General features: G+C 40.5%; 1 protein-coding gene across 1 annotated transcript; it reads left to right on the forward strand.

Annotated features, from left to right (window-relative positions):
• On the forward strand, nt 1–19,115 carry col6a2 (collagen, type VI, alpha 2). The gene is made up of 32 exons (XM_077535496.1): nt 1–171; nt 2,465–2,553; nt 2,726–2,826; nt 2,974–3,117; nt 5,051–5,413; nt 5,521–5,541; nt 5,607–5,672; nt 5,753–5,851; nt 5,943–5,969; nt 6,056–6,082; nt 6,251–6,295; nt 6,427–6,480; nt 6,555–6,617; nt 6,688–6,750; nt 6,839–6,892; nt 6,964–6,999; nt 7,084–7,146; nt 9,424–9,486; nt 10,028–10,090; nt 10,159–10,221; nt 10,298–10,348; nt 10,417–10,515; nt 10,588–10,650; nt 10,755–10,790; nt 10,866–10,911; nt 10,995–11,147; nt 11,217–11,311; nt 12,717–12,898; nt 13,004–13,182; nt 13,255–13,293; nt 15,642–15,985; nt 18,222–19,115. Exons 2-32 carry the CDS (start codon nt 2,478–2,480, stop codon nt 18,486–18,488), a joined length of 3,045 nt encoding a protein of 1,014 aa, XP_077391622.1. The 5' UTR covers nt 1–171; nt 2,465–2,477; the 3' UTR covers nt 18,489–19,115.
• The last annotated feature ends 319 nt before the right edge of the window (nt 19,116–19,434 follow it).

The raw sequence follows: 19,434 nt of genomic DNA on the forward strand, positions 1-19,434 counted from the left end.
GGACCGGGACAGGAGAGCGAACGGACGGCTCTTCTGCGGAAAGTAAAGTCCAGGACTTTATTCCCCGTTTGTCCCCCCCTTTTTTTGTCTGTGTTCCACCTTTACGGAAATGAGGGAATAATCCACACTAGACCAACAGTGCACAAAGTTTTGAAGTTGGAAATATTTCGGGTAAGTGGTACTTTTTTAATGCACAACAACGTGCATTTCTGTTTCTACTTATCTGCCCTTTTCTTGTTTGATCTTTTCATTCTTGCTTTTAAATGATAAAGACGAAATGAGTTGTGACTCGGTCGTCTACAGCTACAGGCAGAACAAAAATTGATATGCAACTTCATTGAATTCCGCAAAGTCTTAAATGATTTGCCTTGTTCCTGTTATCGCTTCATATACGTTGACGTGGTTTTTAAGATTGAGATAAAAACGCGTCACTTTCCCGGTCAGGCAGCGGACAGAGTCGGGGCATCTGCAGGAGCGACTACTTCGCATCCTTTTACTTTTTGTCCACTAGGGGGAGACACGATTAGTCGTCCATGTGGAATTTTGACAAGGCCCAAAACGAGGCGTGAAGCGTGATTATCATTGTAAATAATATAGAATACTGTACTATGTATTCTAAATAGTATTTTGTTGACTGTTGAGTGTATTTTGGGGGGGGTTTCGAGGATTTTTTTTTTTTTTTTACCTGTTCAGGTGGTGAAATCTTTAATATCCTTAGCATCATACTTCTCAGGGTCAGGTTTCGAATCTTAACTTTGGCATTTCTATGTGGTGTTTGCACGCTCCCACCGGGTACCCAGCTTTCCCCCAACATACCAATAACATGCCTGTTAAGGTAATTCATGACTTTAAATTGTCCATAGTTGTGAATTGGAGTGTGAATGGTTGTTGACTGAATGTGCCCTTGCAACCATTCCAGGGTGTAGCCCTGCATCTCACCCGTGACCCAAATTAGGACAAGTGGGATGGATGGATGGATGGATGGATGGATGGATGGATGGATCTTGAGAAAAATAACATCACTAAATTGAAAGGACTGTCAGAGTATTTTATGTAGTAGAGATTTTTTACGTAATACACTACAGTATTTGCAACCCCAACCAGTGGATCAGTAGCGCTCATCAAATTCTGTAGGGTAAAACTGTTGAGATCAAGGTCCAGGGCCAGGGATGGGGTCTGATCCAGCGTACTGCATCACTCTATGCGACCTACTCAAACAAATGAAGTGACTGCAACTTGCAACTGCAATTGAATTGTTCGTTTCCCCTTTGACAGAAAATCTGAAGAAAATGTAAAAATTTTCTTCACTTCACTGTACAGATATTACAAACATTTCTTCTCACCAAAAATAGTTGTATACTGAAATATTTGCATGCCACATTTGTCCATGACATCAGATTTCAAATTCAACTTGTTGTTCATATTATGTACAGATCAATTGCAAGGGCAAATGTGTACAGTATGTTGTATTGATGTGATGTATAGGGATGCTATAATTGATAATAATTTTGCGACTCTGATTCCATCACTGATACTGTTTATCAGACCGATTCCTCATTGATTCTCTTATCGATTCTCAGAGCCTAAGGGATTACAGTAATACAACTGATACTGCATATATAATGTCATTACCATTATGTATATCATTAAAAATAGAATAATACAAAGGACGTTTCCGCATATTATAAGTATTCCCCACTTCGTCATATCATTTTTTGGGGGGGTTAAGTACAGCCAAAGTAAAGAGTGATTCTGCCTTGAAGTCATGTTAGAAAACCTCATAATACGGTACCCAAAGTACACTCATTGAATGTGGCGTCATCACCCATCTGCGACACGGTAAGATGAATCAATAAGTGGAATTGTCTGGCAAACAAGGAAAAAATTCTTAGAAATCTAATTACTGGAAACTCAAAAGCAACCGGTTTTCGATTCCCATCTCTAGGTAACAGGTGACTATTCAGTTGCATGGTTTTCAGTGTCATAATGTACTGTATAAAATGTCATCAATGGCAACATGGTGGCCTAGTGGTTCACGCATCTTCCTCACATTTAAGAGCTTCTGGGATTAGACCGTCTGTGTGAGGTTCATTGAACACTCCAATTTTTCCATATGTGAGCGTGAATGGTTGTTTAGATGTGCTCTAAACGACTGACCGGCGACCAGTCCAGGGTGTACACCACCTCACCCGTAACTCTAAAGTGCAAACATGTAACAGAAAATCAGTGGATTATTCAATATCATATTCAATGTGTTAACGTTACAAAGCTTTTTATGGGTTTGTTCTGCCACTGACGTTGCGCGCTTGACTCTGACTTGCTAGCTAGGCACAATTTTCTGTGTGCGTATGTGTATCATCAAAATACATTCTAATCAGTCTGCTATTTTAACATGTCATATTCTTGTTTAACAAGTTTCATTTTCTTGTCTCATGTGTGGGTGTGTCTTTTTGTTATACAACAGAACGGACAAGAAGATGGAGGGGTTAAAGGTCATAGCGCTGTGCCTTGTTTTTGGAGCACTGAGTAATGCCCAGGCACCCGAATGCAGCAGTAAGTGATTTTTTATGTAAACCTTCAACAGCATTTGCATGAAAAAACAGAAACCATATGTACTTTATTAGTCCCATAGCGAAAATCTGTCCTTTGCATCCAACCTACAACTTAATTTGGATCTTATCATCTTGATAACATCTGTGCCCTTCAATTTTTTGATACCTTCCAGAGAAGCGAGACTGCCCTATTGATGTGTACTTCACCATTGACACATCTGAGACCATCGCCCTGCAGGAGACTCCCCCTGGATCACTTGTGGAGAGCATTAAGGTTCGTTTTTCAATGGCAACTCTACTATAGAAAGTGACTCATTGTCTCCCACTGACATTTTTCCATGCAAAATACAGGAGATGTCCGATGGGCTCCCAAATGACACTGCTGTCAACTTGTGTATTGTGCTGCATCTTTGTATTATAGCTCTTCAGTGAGCAATTTGCAGATCGTCTGGAAGCGGCCGAAATTCGGGGGGCTGTACGCATCAACTGGAATATCGGTGGACTGCACTTCTCCCAGAGACAGCAAGTGTTCAGCCGCATCGGATCCAAGAGTGATTTCATCTCTGTAAGTTATACAGAATGTCATGCACTATCATGATAAACGTTCGACATTGTCATTTGCTTTGCATTTTCCATCCATCCCAATGGATCCTAATGGCGAGTCTTGCATACTTTGGCAAAAGCACTGATTGCTCACATTTCCTGCCCATATTAAAAACAAACATCTTTGAAGCCTTTGATCATCTAAAACCCCGGCGTCACCCATGCTGAAGTGAATAATCCAGCTGGTATTCATATAGTTACAGTATGCACAGCTGAATGCTATCAACATTGTGACACTATTTTTTTTAACCAAATGTCAAAAAACACTTTCAGGTTTACCTCATGCAGCCTATCTCCTGTGTCTGACCTGCTTGTCAAGATCAATGAAGGATATTGTACATCCAGGATTTCTGTTATTTTTCTCTGAAACAGGCTGCTCACTGCAATCCTTCAATGTTTATGGAGAAATCACTAACTGGTCGGTCCCTTTTTAAGCTAATATTGATCAGTCATCATATGCAGGAATAATACTCAGCACCAGTTTACTTACTGTTAGTTTTCACTGTGGCCGATAGTGACTGCCAAGTAAGTTTGTTTATGTCTGGGACAAATGTTAAAAAAAAAAAAAAAAAAAAAAAAAAAAACACAAACACACACATTCTAGTTCATTTGACTTAAAATCGTAGCAATGCAAAGCCCATTAAGTGAGTGAAAAGTGAAGATGACTTTTTGTTGTTTTTAAAAAGAGATTGACTACAGAAGAAATGAACGCACAATTAATCATTCGTTTATTTGGGGATTTTAAACAAAATATTTAATAGAATGGGAGATCTCTAATATTATGCACTCCTATTTTGACATAGGTGTTCTTTTGAGCAGATGTGAGGAGATGCTAGTTTGAGCCATTTTGTGCAACTGTATGTAGGGCACCAAGTTGACCGCTAGGTGTCACCATTGTGTCTGTTCTGTTCACCAGTCTGGCAGTAGGCTATTCATTAGTTTGCAGGGGTCACTAGTCATTTGACAAATGAGTTAAGCAGCAAAATCCAGCCATTTTTATCCATGTTGTCACTTGCTGTCACCTGAAAATAACATCACAGTTGCTCAGGGAACAAACAATCATGGCTCAACTTCAGAGGCGAATTGTTATTGGTTGTTACGTCTGTTGCGGGAGTGATCGGATCCCAAAGCGGACAGAAGACGAGCAGGAAAGTAGTTGCAAAAATTTAATAACAAAAGGAGCACTATGAGTTCGTGAGGAAATAACGCAAAACAAAGTACAAATAAAATGGAACATAAAGGAGTGCCTAAGGCAATAACAACTACCTAACAAAAGGTACAACAAAATATAACTAACAGAGCGGCTGGGCGGAGTCCCAGCTGAAGGATGTCGTAGGATACAAAAACACTACAATACTAGTGGTTACCTAACAAAAGGCAAAAACGCACATGAAATTGTCTCAGGAGTAGGATAGTCAGGACTCGGAACAAGGACAAGACGAGAATAATCCGACTCCGTCCTTCAGCTTCTGCAGCACCTAAATACTGGACTAATTGGTGATGACTCCCAGGTGTGCAGCTGGGGACTCCGCCCACCCAGTAGAATACCAGCAGCTGTGAGGCAAAAAGGAAAACACGTGACCCAGCAGCCTGGCATGAAACACAAACATGACAACGTCACCTGAGGAGTTGAATGTAGCATAATCTACAGGATAATTGATTGAAAATAATATTTCCGTAATATTTTTGATCAGCAAGGTGGCATCAGGCTCAAATTTGGCCTGATTATTGGTATATGTGTGTACCCCACTTAACCCACCGTTTTCATTCAAAACCCTTAAAACCATTTCTTTCAAAAACAATTTTAGTGTTGGGCATAAAACAGCAAACACTGTCAAGAGTATTTGAAACACTACATGTTGGTAGTTGCTAACAAGACGTTCCACTGTTTCCAGGGTGTCAGGGGAATTCGTTACCTCGGAAGGGGCACCTACACGGACTGCGCCCTCACCAACATGACCATGGAAATGCTGCGCTCGCCTTCATACCCCAACGCCCTGAGATTTGCCGTGGTCATCACCGATGGCCATGTGACTGGAAACCCCTGTGGGGGTATCAAAGTGGCAGCGGAAAGGGCGCGTGATGAGGGCATCCGCATTTTTGTGGTGGCGGCATCCAAGAATATTGATGAGACTGGACTGAGGGAGATTGCCAACGCTCCAGCGACCGTCTACAGGAGGGACTTCATGGCTGTTGATCTGAGCTCTGGAAGGGCTGTCATCCAGACGGACACCATTGACCGTATCATTAAGACCATGGTGACTAAAACACTCCAAATGGTGGCACACATGGACGCAACTGAAAGCCCGAACCTGCTAACACTTCTTCTGTCTTTTTTTCTTTTTATTTTCTTTTTTCTTTACAGAAACATCAATCATTTGTGGAGGTAAGACAAAAAGGATCAAGACTTTCTGGAATACAGCCACTGATTTTTCACTTCATCTCCTACAGTGCTACAAAGTGGCTTGCCTTGAGACACCAGGGCCACCAGGTCCAAAAGGCCACAGAGGACAGAAAGTGAGATTTGTTTGTTGTTTTGTTGTACAACTTCTCTGCTTTCATCCTCATCTGGAACTGAGCCTCCCTTTTCTTTGTAGGGTGCTAAAGGAGACAACGGCGATCCAGGTCCAAAAGGTCAGAGAGGTCGTCCAGGTGACCCAGGTATTGAAGGGCCCATCGGTCAGCCTGGTATTAAAGTAAGACCAATCTTCCACGAGCATTTACAGCTTGAGAATGTGAATTTTGCTGCATCTCTGAATTTCTCTTTTTCTTTTTACATCTGTAAAGGGAGAGCCCGGACTTAAAGGCGAGAAGGTGAGGCTTTCGTATTAACCGGTAACAAACTGGTCAGCAAAAAGTGATGATGTCGAGTTGACCATGAATGACTTGTTTGTCTACAGGGAGAGCTGGGAGCTCAAGGGAAAAAGGTACATCTTCCATCTTTCTTCTTCTACTCCTTCTTCTAATTGTTCTTCTTCTTCTTCTAATTCTTCTTCCTCTTCTTCTTCCAAGATTCTTATAAAGATGAATTTTCACCCAGTCATTCTGGGATGTGATCATTTATTTTCTTAATCGTATCATCTTCTCGTCTTCAGGGTGTAGCCGGAATTGCAGGACGCAATGGGACAGATGGACAGAAGGTAAGAATAATATGATACCTTTTGATTTTCAGTACCAAATGGAACAGTGACAATTTGCAGCAGTTTAACCAAAGAACCTTTAATTACTGCGTTTGACGTTCCATTTGTGATTTTCTTCACTTTTCTTGCAGGGTAAAATTGGACGGATAGGCGCTCCTGGCTGCAAAGGAGACCCAGGAGACAGAGTATGACGGCATTACCAGTGGATCTTTCAATAGGTGTGTTCTGGCCTTGTGAAAAATATCTTTGATGCTTGCAGGGTTCAGATGGTCACCCAGGAGATGTCGGTGAACATGGTCTTCCTGGAAGTGTTGGAGATAAGGTACGGGAATTAAACTCTGGTGAAATCAAGGAACATCCGCAGCAACACCTGTAATTATGTGACTGTATAGGGAGATCCCGGACGTCCTGGAAGATCTGGTCCTCTTGGCATTTCTGGTGAAGCTGGACCAAAGGTAATGAGGATGATAAAGACTTGTGTCAATGACCACAACCTTGAACTACATGGAGTGACGGAGAACAACTATGGCACGTTGTTCACAGGGAGAAAGGGGAAGTCCTGGATCGCCTGGCTTGCCTGGACTGAAAGGATCTGCTGTAAGACTCCCAAATATTACCAAGAAATGTCTGAAACTTTCACGTTTACTCATCTGTGCGTTGTTTTTTAGGGCACCCCAGGACTTGGTGGAGCGAGAGGAGAGCCTGTAAGCGCAAGCAATTCTCTAGTTGGGATTTTGTTCTCTCTGTTTTTGAGTTGGTTAGGAGTGTACACTGGTTTTCTTTTATAGGGAAGGCGAGGAGATTATGGACCTAAGGGTTCTCAAGGACCGGATGGAGTCAGGGGGGACAAGGTATGACTTTAGTATGTTTTCACAACATCACCCTTAAAGTCTATTTTAATTAAACTCAAGTTCATTTCCCTCCTTGGTGCAGTTCATTTGCTCAGACGTAAACAATAATTCATCTCCCATGTCAAAAATCCCCAATAACTCTGGCACAGTCCAGATGTGGTGAGAAAGATCCAAACTCAATCCAATCCTAGCGTTGACAGAAAGATAATCTTGTTTTCATCAGGTGTGGGAGGAGCATTTCTTGACAAAGTTATCCATCCATCCATCCATTTTCATGAACGCTTATTCCTCACAAGGGTCGCGGGCAGGGCCGGCGCTAGCCATTTTGGTGCCCTAAGCATAAATGTTTTGTGGTGCCCCCCCAAACACTCCGTCCGCACACCCCATCACCCTTCCCCTGGTAGAAATGAACAATATCTGAGTATTTGTCAGTTTTGCTTTATTAAACAAAATAACTTGTAAGTAGGGCTGGGTTTGAAATATCGCTATATCGCTATCATATCGATACACCTTTTCATATCCCAATATCGATACATAAAACCATGTATCAATATATCGACCCCCCCATTTTTGTCAATTTATTTACACAGCCTGTGCTGTGGTTGTAATTTATTTAAATTATTATTTATTGTTTTTATAAGGCCATGTTAAATGAAACAGATTAATGTAACTGCAATGGATTCAATTCCTAATGTAAATATTCATATTCTTACTAATGCATTAAATTAGAGCAAGAAGTTTCTACTCTTTGCAGCATTGGTACTTTTGACTGTCTAAAATATGTGCTGCATAAATTTCTCAACTGAATCGAAAATCGTTGTGAATCATGAATTGAATCGGGCCCTTGTGAATCGAATTAAATCGATTCTGGAAATCTGAATCGATACTCAGCCCTACTTCTAAGTGTCAATATTGAAGTTTTAAAAATGTTCACAAAAATAAGTGATAAATAATAAGTCTTTATAAAACTAACAATGACACCAAATACTCAAATAAATAAAGCTAAATGAATTAAAATAAAACTCAATGCCACTACTATTAACAAATAAACATCTGGAAATAAACAAAGTGCAAGCAAGTTAGTAGAGGCCCTACAGAGGCACATGTCTACATTTCTGGGCTGCAAAATTGGCTATCATATGACAGCTTTTGTGCAATTTCCGCATTTATGTTAGGGTATGAAATGCTCCTTGAACATATTGAAGCATTGATCCTGTATTCAGAAATACAAGACAATATTCAGGGATTCTACAATGAAATATGGTTTTGAACCAACCATGGTACAAACATTTTCTAAATTGATTAGGATTATGGTATTGTGCAGGCCTATATTTAAAACACAGGTACATGAAAATTTTAATAATCTACCTTTTTAGAGAAGGACTGATAGGGCACTATGTAAAAATTCTGGACATAATGTTAAAACTATGAATATGAAATGAGGAAATCTTCTTAGCCTTAAGATGATTATTATTATTATTTTCAAATTACACTTTTACCAGTACATGCCGCTCTTGGCCGTTCCATATGAAATAATATTGTCTCGTCACATTCCATTTAACATACCATATAATGAACGTGCTGGTCACAACCATTCCACTGCGGCGGTTTGGAGTGTTTTTTTTTTTTTTTTTTGCTAACTGTGGTCATGTAAACGTAGCTGCTACAAAATAAACAAATTGTCATTGTCATACCTGCAAGTGACGCGCGAGCATCATCTCATTGTTTTTTCTTTTCCGCCGATTGAAGCATAAAGTATACCCCACCCCCCTCCCCTTTTCCCTAGTAGTTTGCTCCGTTGGAGCAAAAGTGCACCCCGCTACCCTCCCCCTTTCCCTAGTAGGAACAAACTACTAGGGGAGGGGGGGCACCAACGTAGACCAGTGATACCGCTCGTCGAGTAAATAATGCTACGTTATTTTTTGTATTTATTAACATGCTTTACAAGCTTTTATTTTAAATATTAGACACTGATATTATAATTACTAATATGATTATTTTTACGGGCTTGATTTGTTTTTTGGTGCCCCCTTAGGCAGTTGGTGCCCTACGCGCAGTGCGTGATAAGCGTATGCGGAGCGCCGTGTCTGGTCGCGGGGACAGTTATAAACAAAGACAATTACTCTTCATGTTGTTAAATTATTAACACTTTTGACTTGGTTTGTGGTAACGCACTTTGGTTTGCTTGGATTATTATTTTTTTTATTCACTGTGAAAGTGTTTCATAATTTTGTAATGTTATTATTCCACCGTTAATGTATTGTTCTTTTTATTTAGGGTGAAATGGGATCAGAGGGCTTGAGGGGCCTTCCAGGTGAATCAGGAAACAAAGGTGCAAAGGTGAGAGGACATTCCTAAAATGTTTTAAAGGGGAGGTCAAAACCCCCAAATTTTCTTGACAGGAAGTTCTATGCAGCCTCGTTAATCTAAACACAGTATTCTGATTAACATTACATTTGTGGAATTGTGAATTCAGCAGCAAAATCCATCCATGTGTATTCATCTTAGGGGGCGGCCATTTTGCCACTTGATGTCGACTGAAAACGACGTCACAGTTTCTCAGGCCTCAGGTAACGACCGATCACGACTCACTATTTTCTGAAGCTGAGCCGTGATTGGTTGTCCTGAGTAACTGTGATGTCATTTTCAGTAGACAGCAAGTAGCAAAATGGCCGCCCCCTGAGATGGATAAAAACGGGTGGATTTTGCTGCTTTATTTATCTTCTACAAATGCAATGTTAATCAGACGGACGTGTTTAGATTAGTGGGGGCGCATACAACATATTGTTCTAAAGACAATTTGGGGGTTGACTTCCCCTTTAAATGGGAGCAATACCCTTAAATTATTCAATGCATTTGACCCGTTATCTGATCCAAACAGGGGGACAATGGTCTTCCAGGCCCCAGAGGACCACCAGGTGCACCAGGAGAGGCGGGACGAAATGTAAGTCAAATGACTTATTTGGGATAATCACCAAAAGCGGTTCTTTTGTACAAAAACTCTAATCGTAGGGTACACGAGGCGACCCTGGTGATGCTGGACCAAGAGGGGATCCAGGTCAAGTTGGACCAAAGGTGGATGTCTCTCTCTCTTCATCTCATATGATGTCACACGATGAGTGTTTTAATTGTTTCTTTCACATCAATTCAGGGAGATCCTGGAAGACCTGGCTTCAGCTATCCCGGACCAAGAGGACCATCGGTACCAAAAACTGGCACAGGTTTATACACGTGTGAGCTGTAGCACAACATTTCACTGCTTTCCTGTAGGGTGAGAGAGGCGAGAAGGGAAATCGTGGACCTCGTGGCAGCAGAGGAGACTGCGGAGCCAAGGGTGATCCCGGAAATAAAGGGACCCCAGGAGAGGCAGTAAGTATCTGTTGATGGTTGTGTGAAGTCTTCAGATCGTGCAGGTGCTCTTAGTAACTTGTTTTTCAAAAGGGTGAACCAGGACATCAGGGTGAGCCTGGACCAAGAGGACCTAGAGGAGACATTGGGCGTGATGTAAGTAAACAAAAACGGCATAATTTAGAGGCCCCATCTGATTACGATGGCTGGGTAAGAGATATGAAATATGGACTATATTCAAGTCATCATTTTTTCTTCAGGGAGATTCTGGTCCTGAGGGAGACCCTGGCCTCACTGTAAGACTGTTTTGATCACATCTATTCAAATGTGTATGACATGATATATACAGTAATGATCATTTCTTCCTGCAGGAATGTGATGTCATGAATTACATCAGGGAAACATGCGGCTGCTGTGGTGAGCCTCCAGTGCCATCTATGATCTCATTAGGATCATCTGACGGAATGTCACATCCTTACAGTCTGCCTTTCGGTTTGCAGATTGTGAAAAACGATGTGGCGCGCTGGACATTGTGTTTGTGATTGACAGCTCCGAGTCAGTTGGCCTGACCAACTTCACTTTGGAGAAAAACTTTGTCATCAACACCATCAACCGATTGGGATCCCTTGCCAAGGACCCCCAGTCAGAAACAGGTACTCCTTTGTCAAGTCGAGCTTCAGATATGCCCCACAACATGTCTCTCAACTTGATTTTGTTTCCAGGCACAAGAGTGGGAGTGGTTCAGTACAGTCACAGTGGAACTTTCCAGGCCATCCGGCTGGACGACCCCAAAATTGAGTCACTCTCCTCTTTCAAGGTCTCAGTTGTTGGATCGGAACATTTTCCTGTTGCTCAGTTTAATTCTGAGCATTATATAGATTGCATTTATATGTTAGGATTGAGGTAGGTCATAGTCAGTGTTTTGTTGCTCATTACCTGGCCAAGTAACGCAAGTGTAAAATGAAGTTTACTATTGTACTGAGTAGTCAGAACAGATTATATTTGATTTGGTGACTACGTTGCTGCTATAGCAAATATTCAATTTCCAGTTCGATGGGCAACAACGAGGGTTGGGGAATCCAGGTCCGGAGAGAACAAACCCTGAAACAGTTTGACTTTAGCCACAGGTGCTTCTATGAGCTCGTTTACCTGCCGGTTAAGTAGAAGCACCTGTGGCTAAAGCCAGTCTGTGTCAGGTGGACCTGGATTCCCCAACGCTGGCAACAACCTTAAAAAAACACACAAAAAATACAACTAAACACATTTGTGGAGTTAATGAGGAAGTCAACCCAAAGATAACCTTTACAACAGAGGCGCCCAAGTCCGGTCCTCGAGAGCCCCTATCCAGTCTGTTTACCATGTCTCTCTCCTCCAACACAGCTGAATAAAATCAAGCTCATCGGCTCAAGCTTTGCAGAAGCCAGGTAACGACCCTGACCATGAATCAGGTGTGTTGGTGGAGAGAAACATGGAAAACAGGCTGGATAGGGGCTCTTGAGGACTGGACTTGGGCACCCCTGGTTTACAATATGTACCCCCACCGGTCTAAGCACAGCATTCTGATTAATATTGTGTTTGTGCAATATGAATTGAGCAGCAAAATCCCCCTGTTTTTATCCATCTCAGAGGGAGGCAGTTTTGGCACATGCTGCCAACTGAAAATGATGACATTGTAGTTGCTCAGGAAACGACCAAACATTTGACTGGTTTTCTGAAGTTGAGTCGTGATTGGTTGTTACCTGAACACTGAGCAACTGTGATGTCATTTTCAGTCGACAGCAAGTGACAAAATGGCCGCCCCAAGATGGATTAAAAAAAAAAAAAAAACGGGTGGATTTTGCTGCTTCACTTATATTCCACAAATGCAATATTAAACAGAATACCGTGGTTAGACTAGAAGGGTTGCGCAGAACATAGTATTTTAAATTGATTTTTTTGGTTGACTCCCTCCTTTAGACATAGTTATTGAGCAGAGGTCTCACATGATGTCACCTATGTACTTTGATTTTACAAAGACAGAACTTAAAAAAAACAAAACATTTAGTAGGACTACAAACTATAGCGGTTTTACTATTTTGTTTGTAAACGGTGTCAACTATCATTAATTATAAAGTGTCACTTTGACTGCATTGTCACTAAAATACAAAAATAATTCTAGTTTAACGTTAAATTAATAACCTGTCTGTGCTATGTAAACACTTGTTGGTTGTCTCCACATTCAGGATGCAGTGAAACGCATGGAGTGGATCGCTGGAGGGACATGGACTCCATCTGCTCTGAAGTACGCCTACGACAATCTCATCAGGGACAGCCGTAGAGCCAAAGCCAACGTCACCGTGGTGGTTATCACCGACGGACGCTTCGACCCCAGAGATGATGATTCGTTGCTCACCTACCTGTGCAGGTGCCTAACGCTGCCTGCTGATGTTTGAAGTTTCCACATCAGCATTTATGTAAAAGCAAAAATTGAGCTTGTGCTTTATTGGGGTGTCCATGTGCGTGTATGCAGTGATCCCAGTGTCGATGTGAGTGCCATCGGTATTGGAGACATGTTCGACCAGATTGAGGAGAATGAAATTCTGAAGAGTATAGCCTGCCAGAGGGACGGAAGGGTGCTGGGCATGAGGCGCTTTGCCGACCTGGTGGCTGAGGAGTTCATTGACAAGATTGAGACAGTCCTCTGCCCGGGTACATGGACATAAACAGGACACAATACGTTTTAAAGTAGATCCTCGCTAATTCTGTGTGTCTTTGATTCAGATCCTGTTATTATATGCCCCGACCTGCCATGTAAGACAGGTAAGCTTTTTGATCATTTCTAAAAAATGGATACAGTATATGGCATTTGTCAGAGTTTAGTACTTGCATTACAGCATGCGTCCATCTTTGTGCTTCGTTGTCTGTGGTTGAATTGATACCACATGAACCAGTACCACAAATTACATTTAACAGTCTTTGTGTGTGTGTGTTGTATGAAACATACAAACTGACAACATTGTGTCAAGAGAAAATTGTAATGTGCTTCTGGTTAACCATGTTGTCAATGCAATTATCCCATGTCTGCTAAATTTTTGTTGTACTAGTAATGTGGTCTGAGATCAACCATCTTAAAAAAAAAAAAAAAAAAAAAGCCTAGACGATGTTGTTACTATCATGTTTTCAGTATTTTAACTGTAAAAACAAGGGTTCCCAAACTTTGTTTCTTCAGGTTCCAAACAAACAAAGCATTTCATGTTTTGTACAAACAATAATATGCTAATGGATGTACATTTAAAGAGGAAGTCAACCCCAAAATTTTCCTAAATTTACCCCAAATGTTCGATGCTGCCCAACTAGTCTAGACATGAAATTCGGATTAATATTGTGTTTGTGAAATATGAATTAAGCAGCAAAATCCCACTCTTTTTATCCATCTGAGAGGGTGGCCATTTTGCAATTTGCTGTCAACCGAGAATGTCATCAAACTTGCTCAGTGCTTAGGTAACAACCAATCACAGCTCTGCGTCAGAAAACAGGTAAACCATGATTGGTCGTTACATGAGCAACTACGGTGTCATTTTGAGTCGACAGCATGATAAAAACAGGTGGATTTTGCAGGTTAACTCGTATTCCACAGACGCAATATTGACCAGAATGCCGTGTTTAAACGATTGGGGGCACATACAACATAATAGTGTAATGAAATATTTTGGGTTGACTTCCACTTTAATTAAACTAATAAGGAAAATAACAGAAAAGAAACACACAATTCAAGTCATTTGAATGACTTGACGGACTTAAGACAAAACATTCAATTGCCTCATGAAATTTAACCTTCGTTGAACGTCAATGACCCAGAATAACGTTTGTTTGAAAGTGAGCGCGCATAATGAAACGCAGTGCACCTTCAGCATCTTCTTTTCTGCGTCGTGTTCGTGGGACTCCGCCCACAATGTTATTCCGCCCCCTTGTTGCAGGAGGGCGCTTCACTTCAAGGCAAAGCCCTCCCGCATGGTGGCCTCTGGCCGAGGAAGGCACCCCCTCACTGGTCCCTACCTCTTTGGAGGGTGTCGCCGGCCTTCTGAATCAACTGGGCAAGGAACAATATGGTGTTGGCGTGGCAACCATGGCATACACAGCCCAACGAGCAAAACTGGCCAAGGGGACAGACAGGCAGCAGTGGACCCAGCTGTTCATCGACTCCTTCAAATATGTCTATGGAGACATAATGGGAGACCCTGAGAAAGCTATAGGGCTCTGCTAATGCTAATATGCTAACCCTGCTACCTCGTGAATATGCTTAAGGCTGTACTGAGAGATCTTAACAACACTGCACCTTTTAATCCAGATACGTGCAATATACATATGTGGTCTAATGTGAGACAATCGCATGACTTTTTGCTGGTCGAGCTTGCCAAGAGCAAAACAAAGAATTCTTTCTTTCTGAAGTACTTAACCTGGGACTGTGTCCAGGGAACTTAAATTGTGACGCATAATGGATGTCATCCATTTGTTGGAAGAAATTTCTATAGAGCCATTCATACTTCTCCTGTAGAAGGTGGCTTTATGATGAAGCCGTATTTCCATTGTGAATCACTGGCTTGCGGAAATCCTCAAGTGACTTCATCTTATTTGGCGTTTTGCACACATCCATGGTTACAAGTCACAACCTTTAATTTTGTCTTTTGCTCTGTGAATGATTCGTACTGATCTACCACAAGGGCACATTACACACTATATTGTGTATGAACCAGAAGATGTATGGTGTTGTTTTGATTATTTAATTTGGGATGTAATTATAGTGGCTTAATCTTTTGAAGAGAGTTAAAACCATCTATGTTTTTTATATGTGCATGTTTTGTTTTTGTTTTTTTTGTTTTTTGGCATGTGGCTTGGCTTGTAGTTGAATCACAAATAATTGATGACAGGCTTTCATCAGAGCTCTTTTTCTCATATTAGCTCAGTGACTGCAACTTGCAAATGTGAATTTTGGATGGGACTGGATGCATTTATTATGTTATTATTGTGTCAAAATAAATTGGTATATAAAGCATATACAGTGGTTTCCTGATATGTACTTTACACCAACTGCAATCATGTGCCGACCAGATATGTTATCTAAAGTTGAAGACATAATGTTTTTGTTTGTATGTGCGTGTGTGTTCCAGAGCCTGCTGTGGCCAGCTGTGTGCAGCGGCCAGTGGATGTGGTGTTCCTGTTGGACGGTTCTGAGAGGATGGGACTGGAGAACCACCGGCGGGCCAAGGAATTTATTGAAAACGTGGCCCGTCGCCTCACCCTCGCCAACGGCCAGTCAGATGAGAGGAACGCCCGTTTAGCCTTGGTGCAGTACGGCAGCCCGACAGAACAGCGCGTAGAGTTCCCACTCACACACAATCTGACGGTGATCTCTGATTCGCTGGCGCGAGTGACCTACATGGACTCTTCCTCGGCTCTGGGCAACGCAATCATCCACGCTGTCAACAATGTGGTTTATCGATCAGGTCCACAGGTAAACAGAACACACACTCGGGCAGGCGTTGAACGATGCACCTCATGTCTCGGCACTAACCTCTGAGAATATTTGTTGCTTACCTCATGACAATGACTCAAGTCCAGATTGCTAACAAATTGCCAGGTTACACCCTTTAACCCACCAGACCACATAATTCCATGTTAACCCAACCCAAATGTGCAACTCATCGTGGCCTAAACAAGGTCATCCCGCTCGGGTTGGATATCATCCTGAACAGTAATATTTGGACTTCACTCATTTTGGTGTGAAATAAAAGCCAGTGATTCATTATGAATAATACAATGCTAATGTTAACTGTCAAAATGAATGTACAAAAAAAAAAGTACCCCCTCCTCGCTCTTCCACCTCTCTCTTGTGACATACGCATACTCATTGTTGACAACGAAATGCTCTAAGCGGCCATGCTGTCAAGTCTGACTTTTTTTTTTTTAATCAATTTTTTTTCCTGACCTCGTCTTGTCTTGTCTTTTTTCTGTCTTGTTTTGCTCCGTGGTAGATAAAAACTCAAGGCTGACAATATATATTATTATTTAAATTAAGTGTTTGATTTGTTTCATTAATTTAGCTTTTTTTGTGCTGAAATTGTTTTGTTAAAATATTTTGTTAATTTGGTCTCATTAAATAACTTGTTGAGTAATTAATTAATGAAAATTAATATGATTGAAAATGAGAAAAAAAATTGATATTATAAAAAAACATTTTTCACATCACCCAACCACTAATCTTTGAATGACTTGAAAATCAAAAGTGATGTCCGTGATGATTGGTAGTACCTCATGTTGACATGGAGGTATAGAATCAACAGTTAATGCACACATTGATGACATCAGACACCATCAGGACTAACGAGGGATTCAGTATATTGCTCATTCTTCATTAGGGCCAGGACTCAAATTCATAACCTTCACATTGAGAGACAACCTCTCTAACAACTAGAGATAGACCGATATGGTTTTATCAAGGCCGATACCGATACAGATTATTAGTAGTCAAGGAGGCCAATAACCGATATTTCATGCCGATATTCATTTGCAGTAAAATAGAAAAAAAATAAAATAAAATAAAAAATATATTAACACATTTGTTTAAAAAATATATAACAATTTCAGGGAGCTTCCAGGGTCGTTAGCATGTGTTGGGCTAAATTAAAAATATATAAATAAAAATGTAAAAAGCAAGTAAATAGATCCCTAAAGATTTCTACTGTAAAAAAATAAAAATAAAAAATAAAAAAATATATATATATATATATATATATATATATATATATATATATATATATATATATATATATATATATATATATATATATATATATTTTTTTTTTTAAATAAAATTTCAACAAAATTTCTTGATTTATTTATTTTATTTTTTCTTAAATTAAAACATGTGGGAAGTTCCTATTTTTTTATAAAGTGGAAATTTAAATAGATCTGTAAAGGAAAAGTTCCCTGCATCTCACTGAGTGACAAATGCATGCGAATGTAGCTCATTTGGGGTTTTTATTCGGGTTCGTAAAACGTTTCAAAAGATCTTTGCAGTGAAAAATTGTCTGAATATGTTCCAAATGTGTTTACAAGTAAAAACTGTCTGTGAACATCTTACAATTCCTGATGAAAACCCCAAATTCGCTACGTTTGCTCAGTGAGACACCAGCTTTATTGGCCTTCAGATTAAAAAACATGGCCGATGCCAATATTTGTCAAAATGCCAAATATCGGCACCGATAATCGCCCTGGCCGATTATCGGTCTATCCCTACTAACAACCCAAGCAAAACCATCTGTTGCTTGAACAATAAGGCGAACTTTACTTGACCGGGCTGTGTTGACGAAAAAAAAGCAAGCACAGAGCCATTTCGACATTCTTCACCTTTAGTTTATTAACCAAACCAAAGACTGAAGATAGTGTGAGTCCCAAAAGTCACTTACTCATTGTTGTTCAGACTCGTCACATCCTCACATCAAGAAACTCTTAAATTTAGAAGAAACAACACCAGCTGTTTGCTGTCTGTCATCTGTTCTCATTACATGTGATAAGTAAAAACAGGTTGAAAGACGTTTTGGCCTTTTTCGTGGACAATCTTGTGCACATGCTATTCCTCATAAAGTCATTCTTAGAAAAAGGTTTTTCCACGCTAGTGCAATAAGTTGCCCACGCAGTGGACTTTAGAAAATAGCACCCGATCTTAATGTTCCTCTTGTGTGTTGCAGGGGAACCGCTTGGCTCGTCGCAACGCTGAGCTGGCCTTTGTGTTCATCACCGATGGCATCACATCCAGCGAGCAGCTGGAGGAGGGCGTGTCCTCAATGAAGCGAGCTGAGGGCATTCCCACAGTGATCGCACTGGGAAGTGACACAGATGAGGAGGTGCTGCGGAAGGTGGCGCTTGGTGACATGTCGTCCATCTTCAGGGGCGAAGACTACGCCATGTTGAACAAGCCGTCTTTCTTTGAGCGCTTCTTCCGCTGGATATGCTAGTGAGGAACTGCAATGCTTGACACCATAGAGTTAGAATTCGTAGAATGAAAGAAGGAGCAGTCCTTCAGCGTACACGTGAACACAAAAGCACCAACCAAACCTCTATGAGCAGGATCATGACCGAATGTAAAGCACTGATGCAGCTTGATATCCCACTGATATAGGTGGAGATTGTTTTACAAAAAAAAAAAAAAAAAAGACCATTTAAGTTGGGCCAATCATGTCACAAGTTTGTTCTATTCATTCTAAATCTATGGTCAGCTGTCCAACCTAAAGACACTCATCAAAGATTTGTATAATTGCATTTGTATGAAACTAAATGTAGGCTTTGTTTTGGGGTTTATCTTTTCCTCGCTCACTGTTGTCACAAAGTCAGTATTTTTACATGAAAGGTGCTAAACTAGAGAAAAGGACGAAACCATTTGTTGTTCTGAGGACTTTTTTTTTTTTTACCTTATAATATTAAACTGTACAATAGTTTGTCATGGGAATGAAAACAATGTCTCATATCCCACATAAATGCCACAGGATCAACCACACAACATAATACACGCTCATACAAATTCAAAAACAGCCACAACATCTGTAAACATGAAATCCAAATAAAGACAAATGTGGTAACTCCAACACTGTCTTGTTTGTTTGTTTGTTTGTTTGTTTGTGTGTTGCTCGGTGTGTGTGACCCATGACATTTTGTGTTGTTCAAGATGCAACACATTTTATTCTCTCTCTCTCTCTCTCTCTCTTTCTATATATAATTTTATATATATATATATATATATATATATATATATATATATATATATATATATATATATATATATATATATATATATATATATATATATATACGGTTTATTTTTGTTCTCTTTAGAACAGGGGTGTCAAACTCATGTTAGCTCAGGGGCCGCATGCAGGAAAATATATTACCAAGTGGGCCGCATCG

The sequence above is a fragment of the Festucalex cinctus genome, chromosome 1, assembly GCF_051991245.1.
Source record: "Festucalex cinctus isolate MCC-2025b chromosome 1, RoL_Fcin_1.0, whole genome shotgun sequence".
In the NCBI taxonomy this organism is placed as follows: domain Eukaryota; kingdom Metazoa; phylum Chordata; class Actinopteri; order Syngnathiformes; family Syngnathidae; genus Festucalex; species Festucalex cinctus.

Excerpts from the sequence above, each read along its gene's own strand:
- col6a2 (XM_077535496.1), top strand. The coding sequence starts at position 2,478 with ATGGAGGGGTTAAAGGTCATAGCGCTGTGCCTTGTTTTTGGAGCACTG. Across the intron at positions 6,618-6,687 it reads CTGGAAGTGTTGGAGATAAG|GGAGATCCCGGACGTCCTGG; the intron begins GTACGGGAATTA and ends GTGACTGTATAG. Across the intron at positions 13,294-15,641 it reads CGACCTGCCATGTAAGACAG|AGCCTGCTGTGGCCAGCTGT; the intron begins GTAAGCTTTTTG and ends TGTGTGTTCCAG.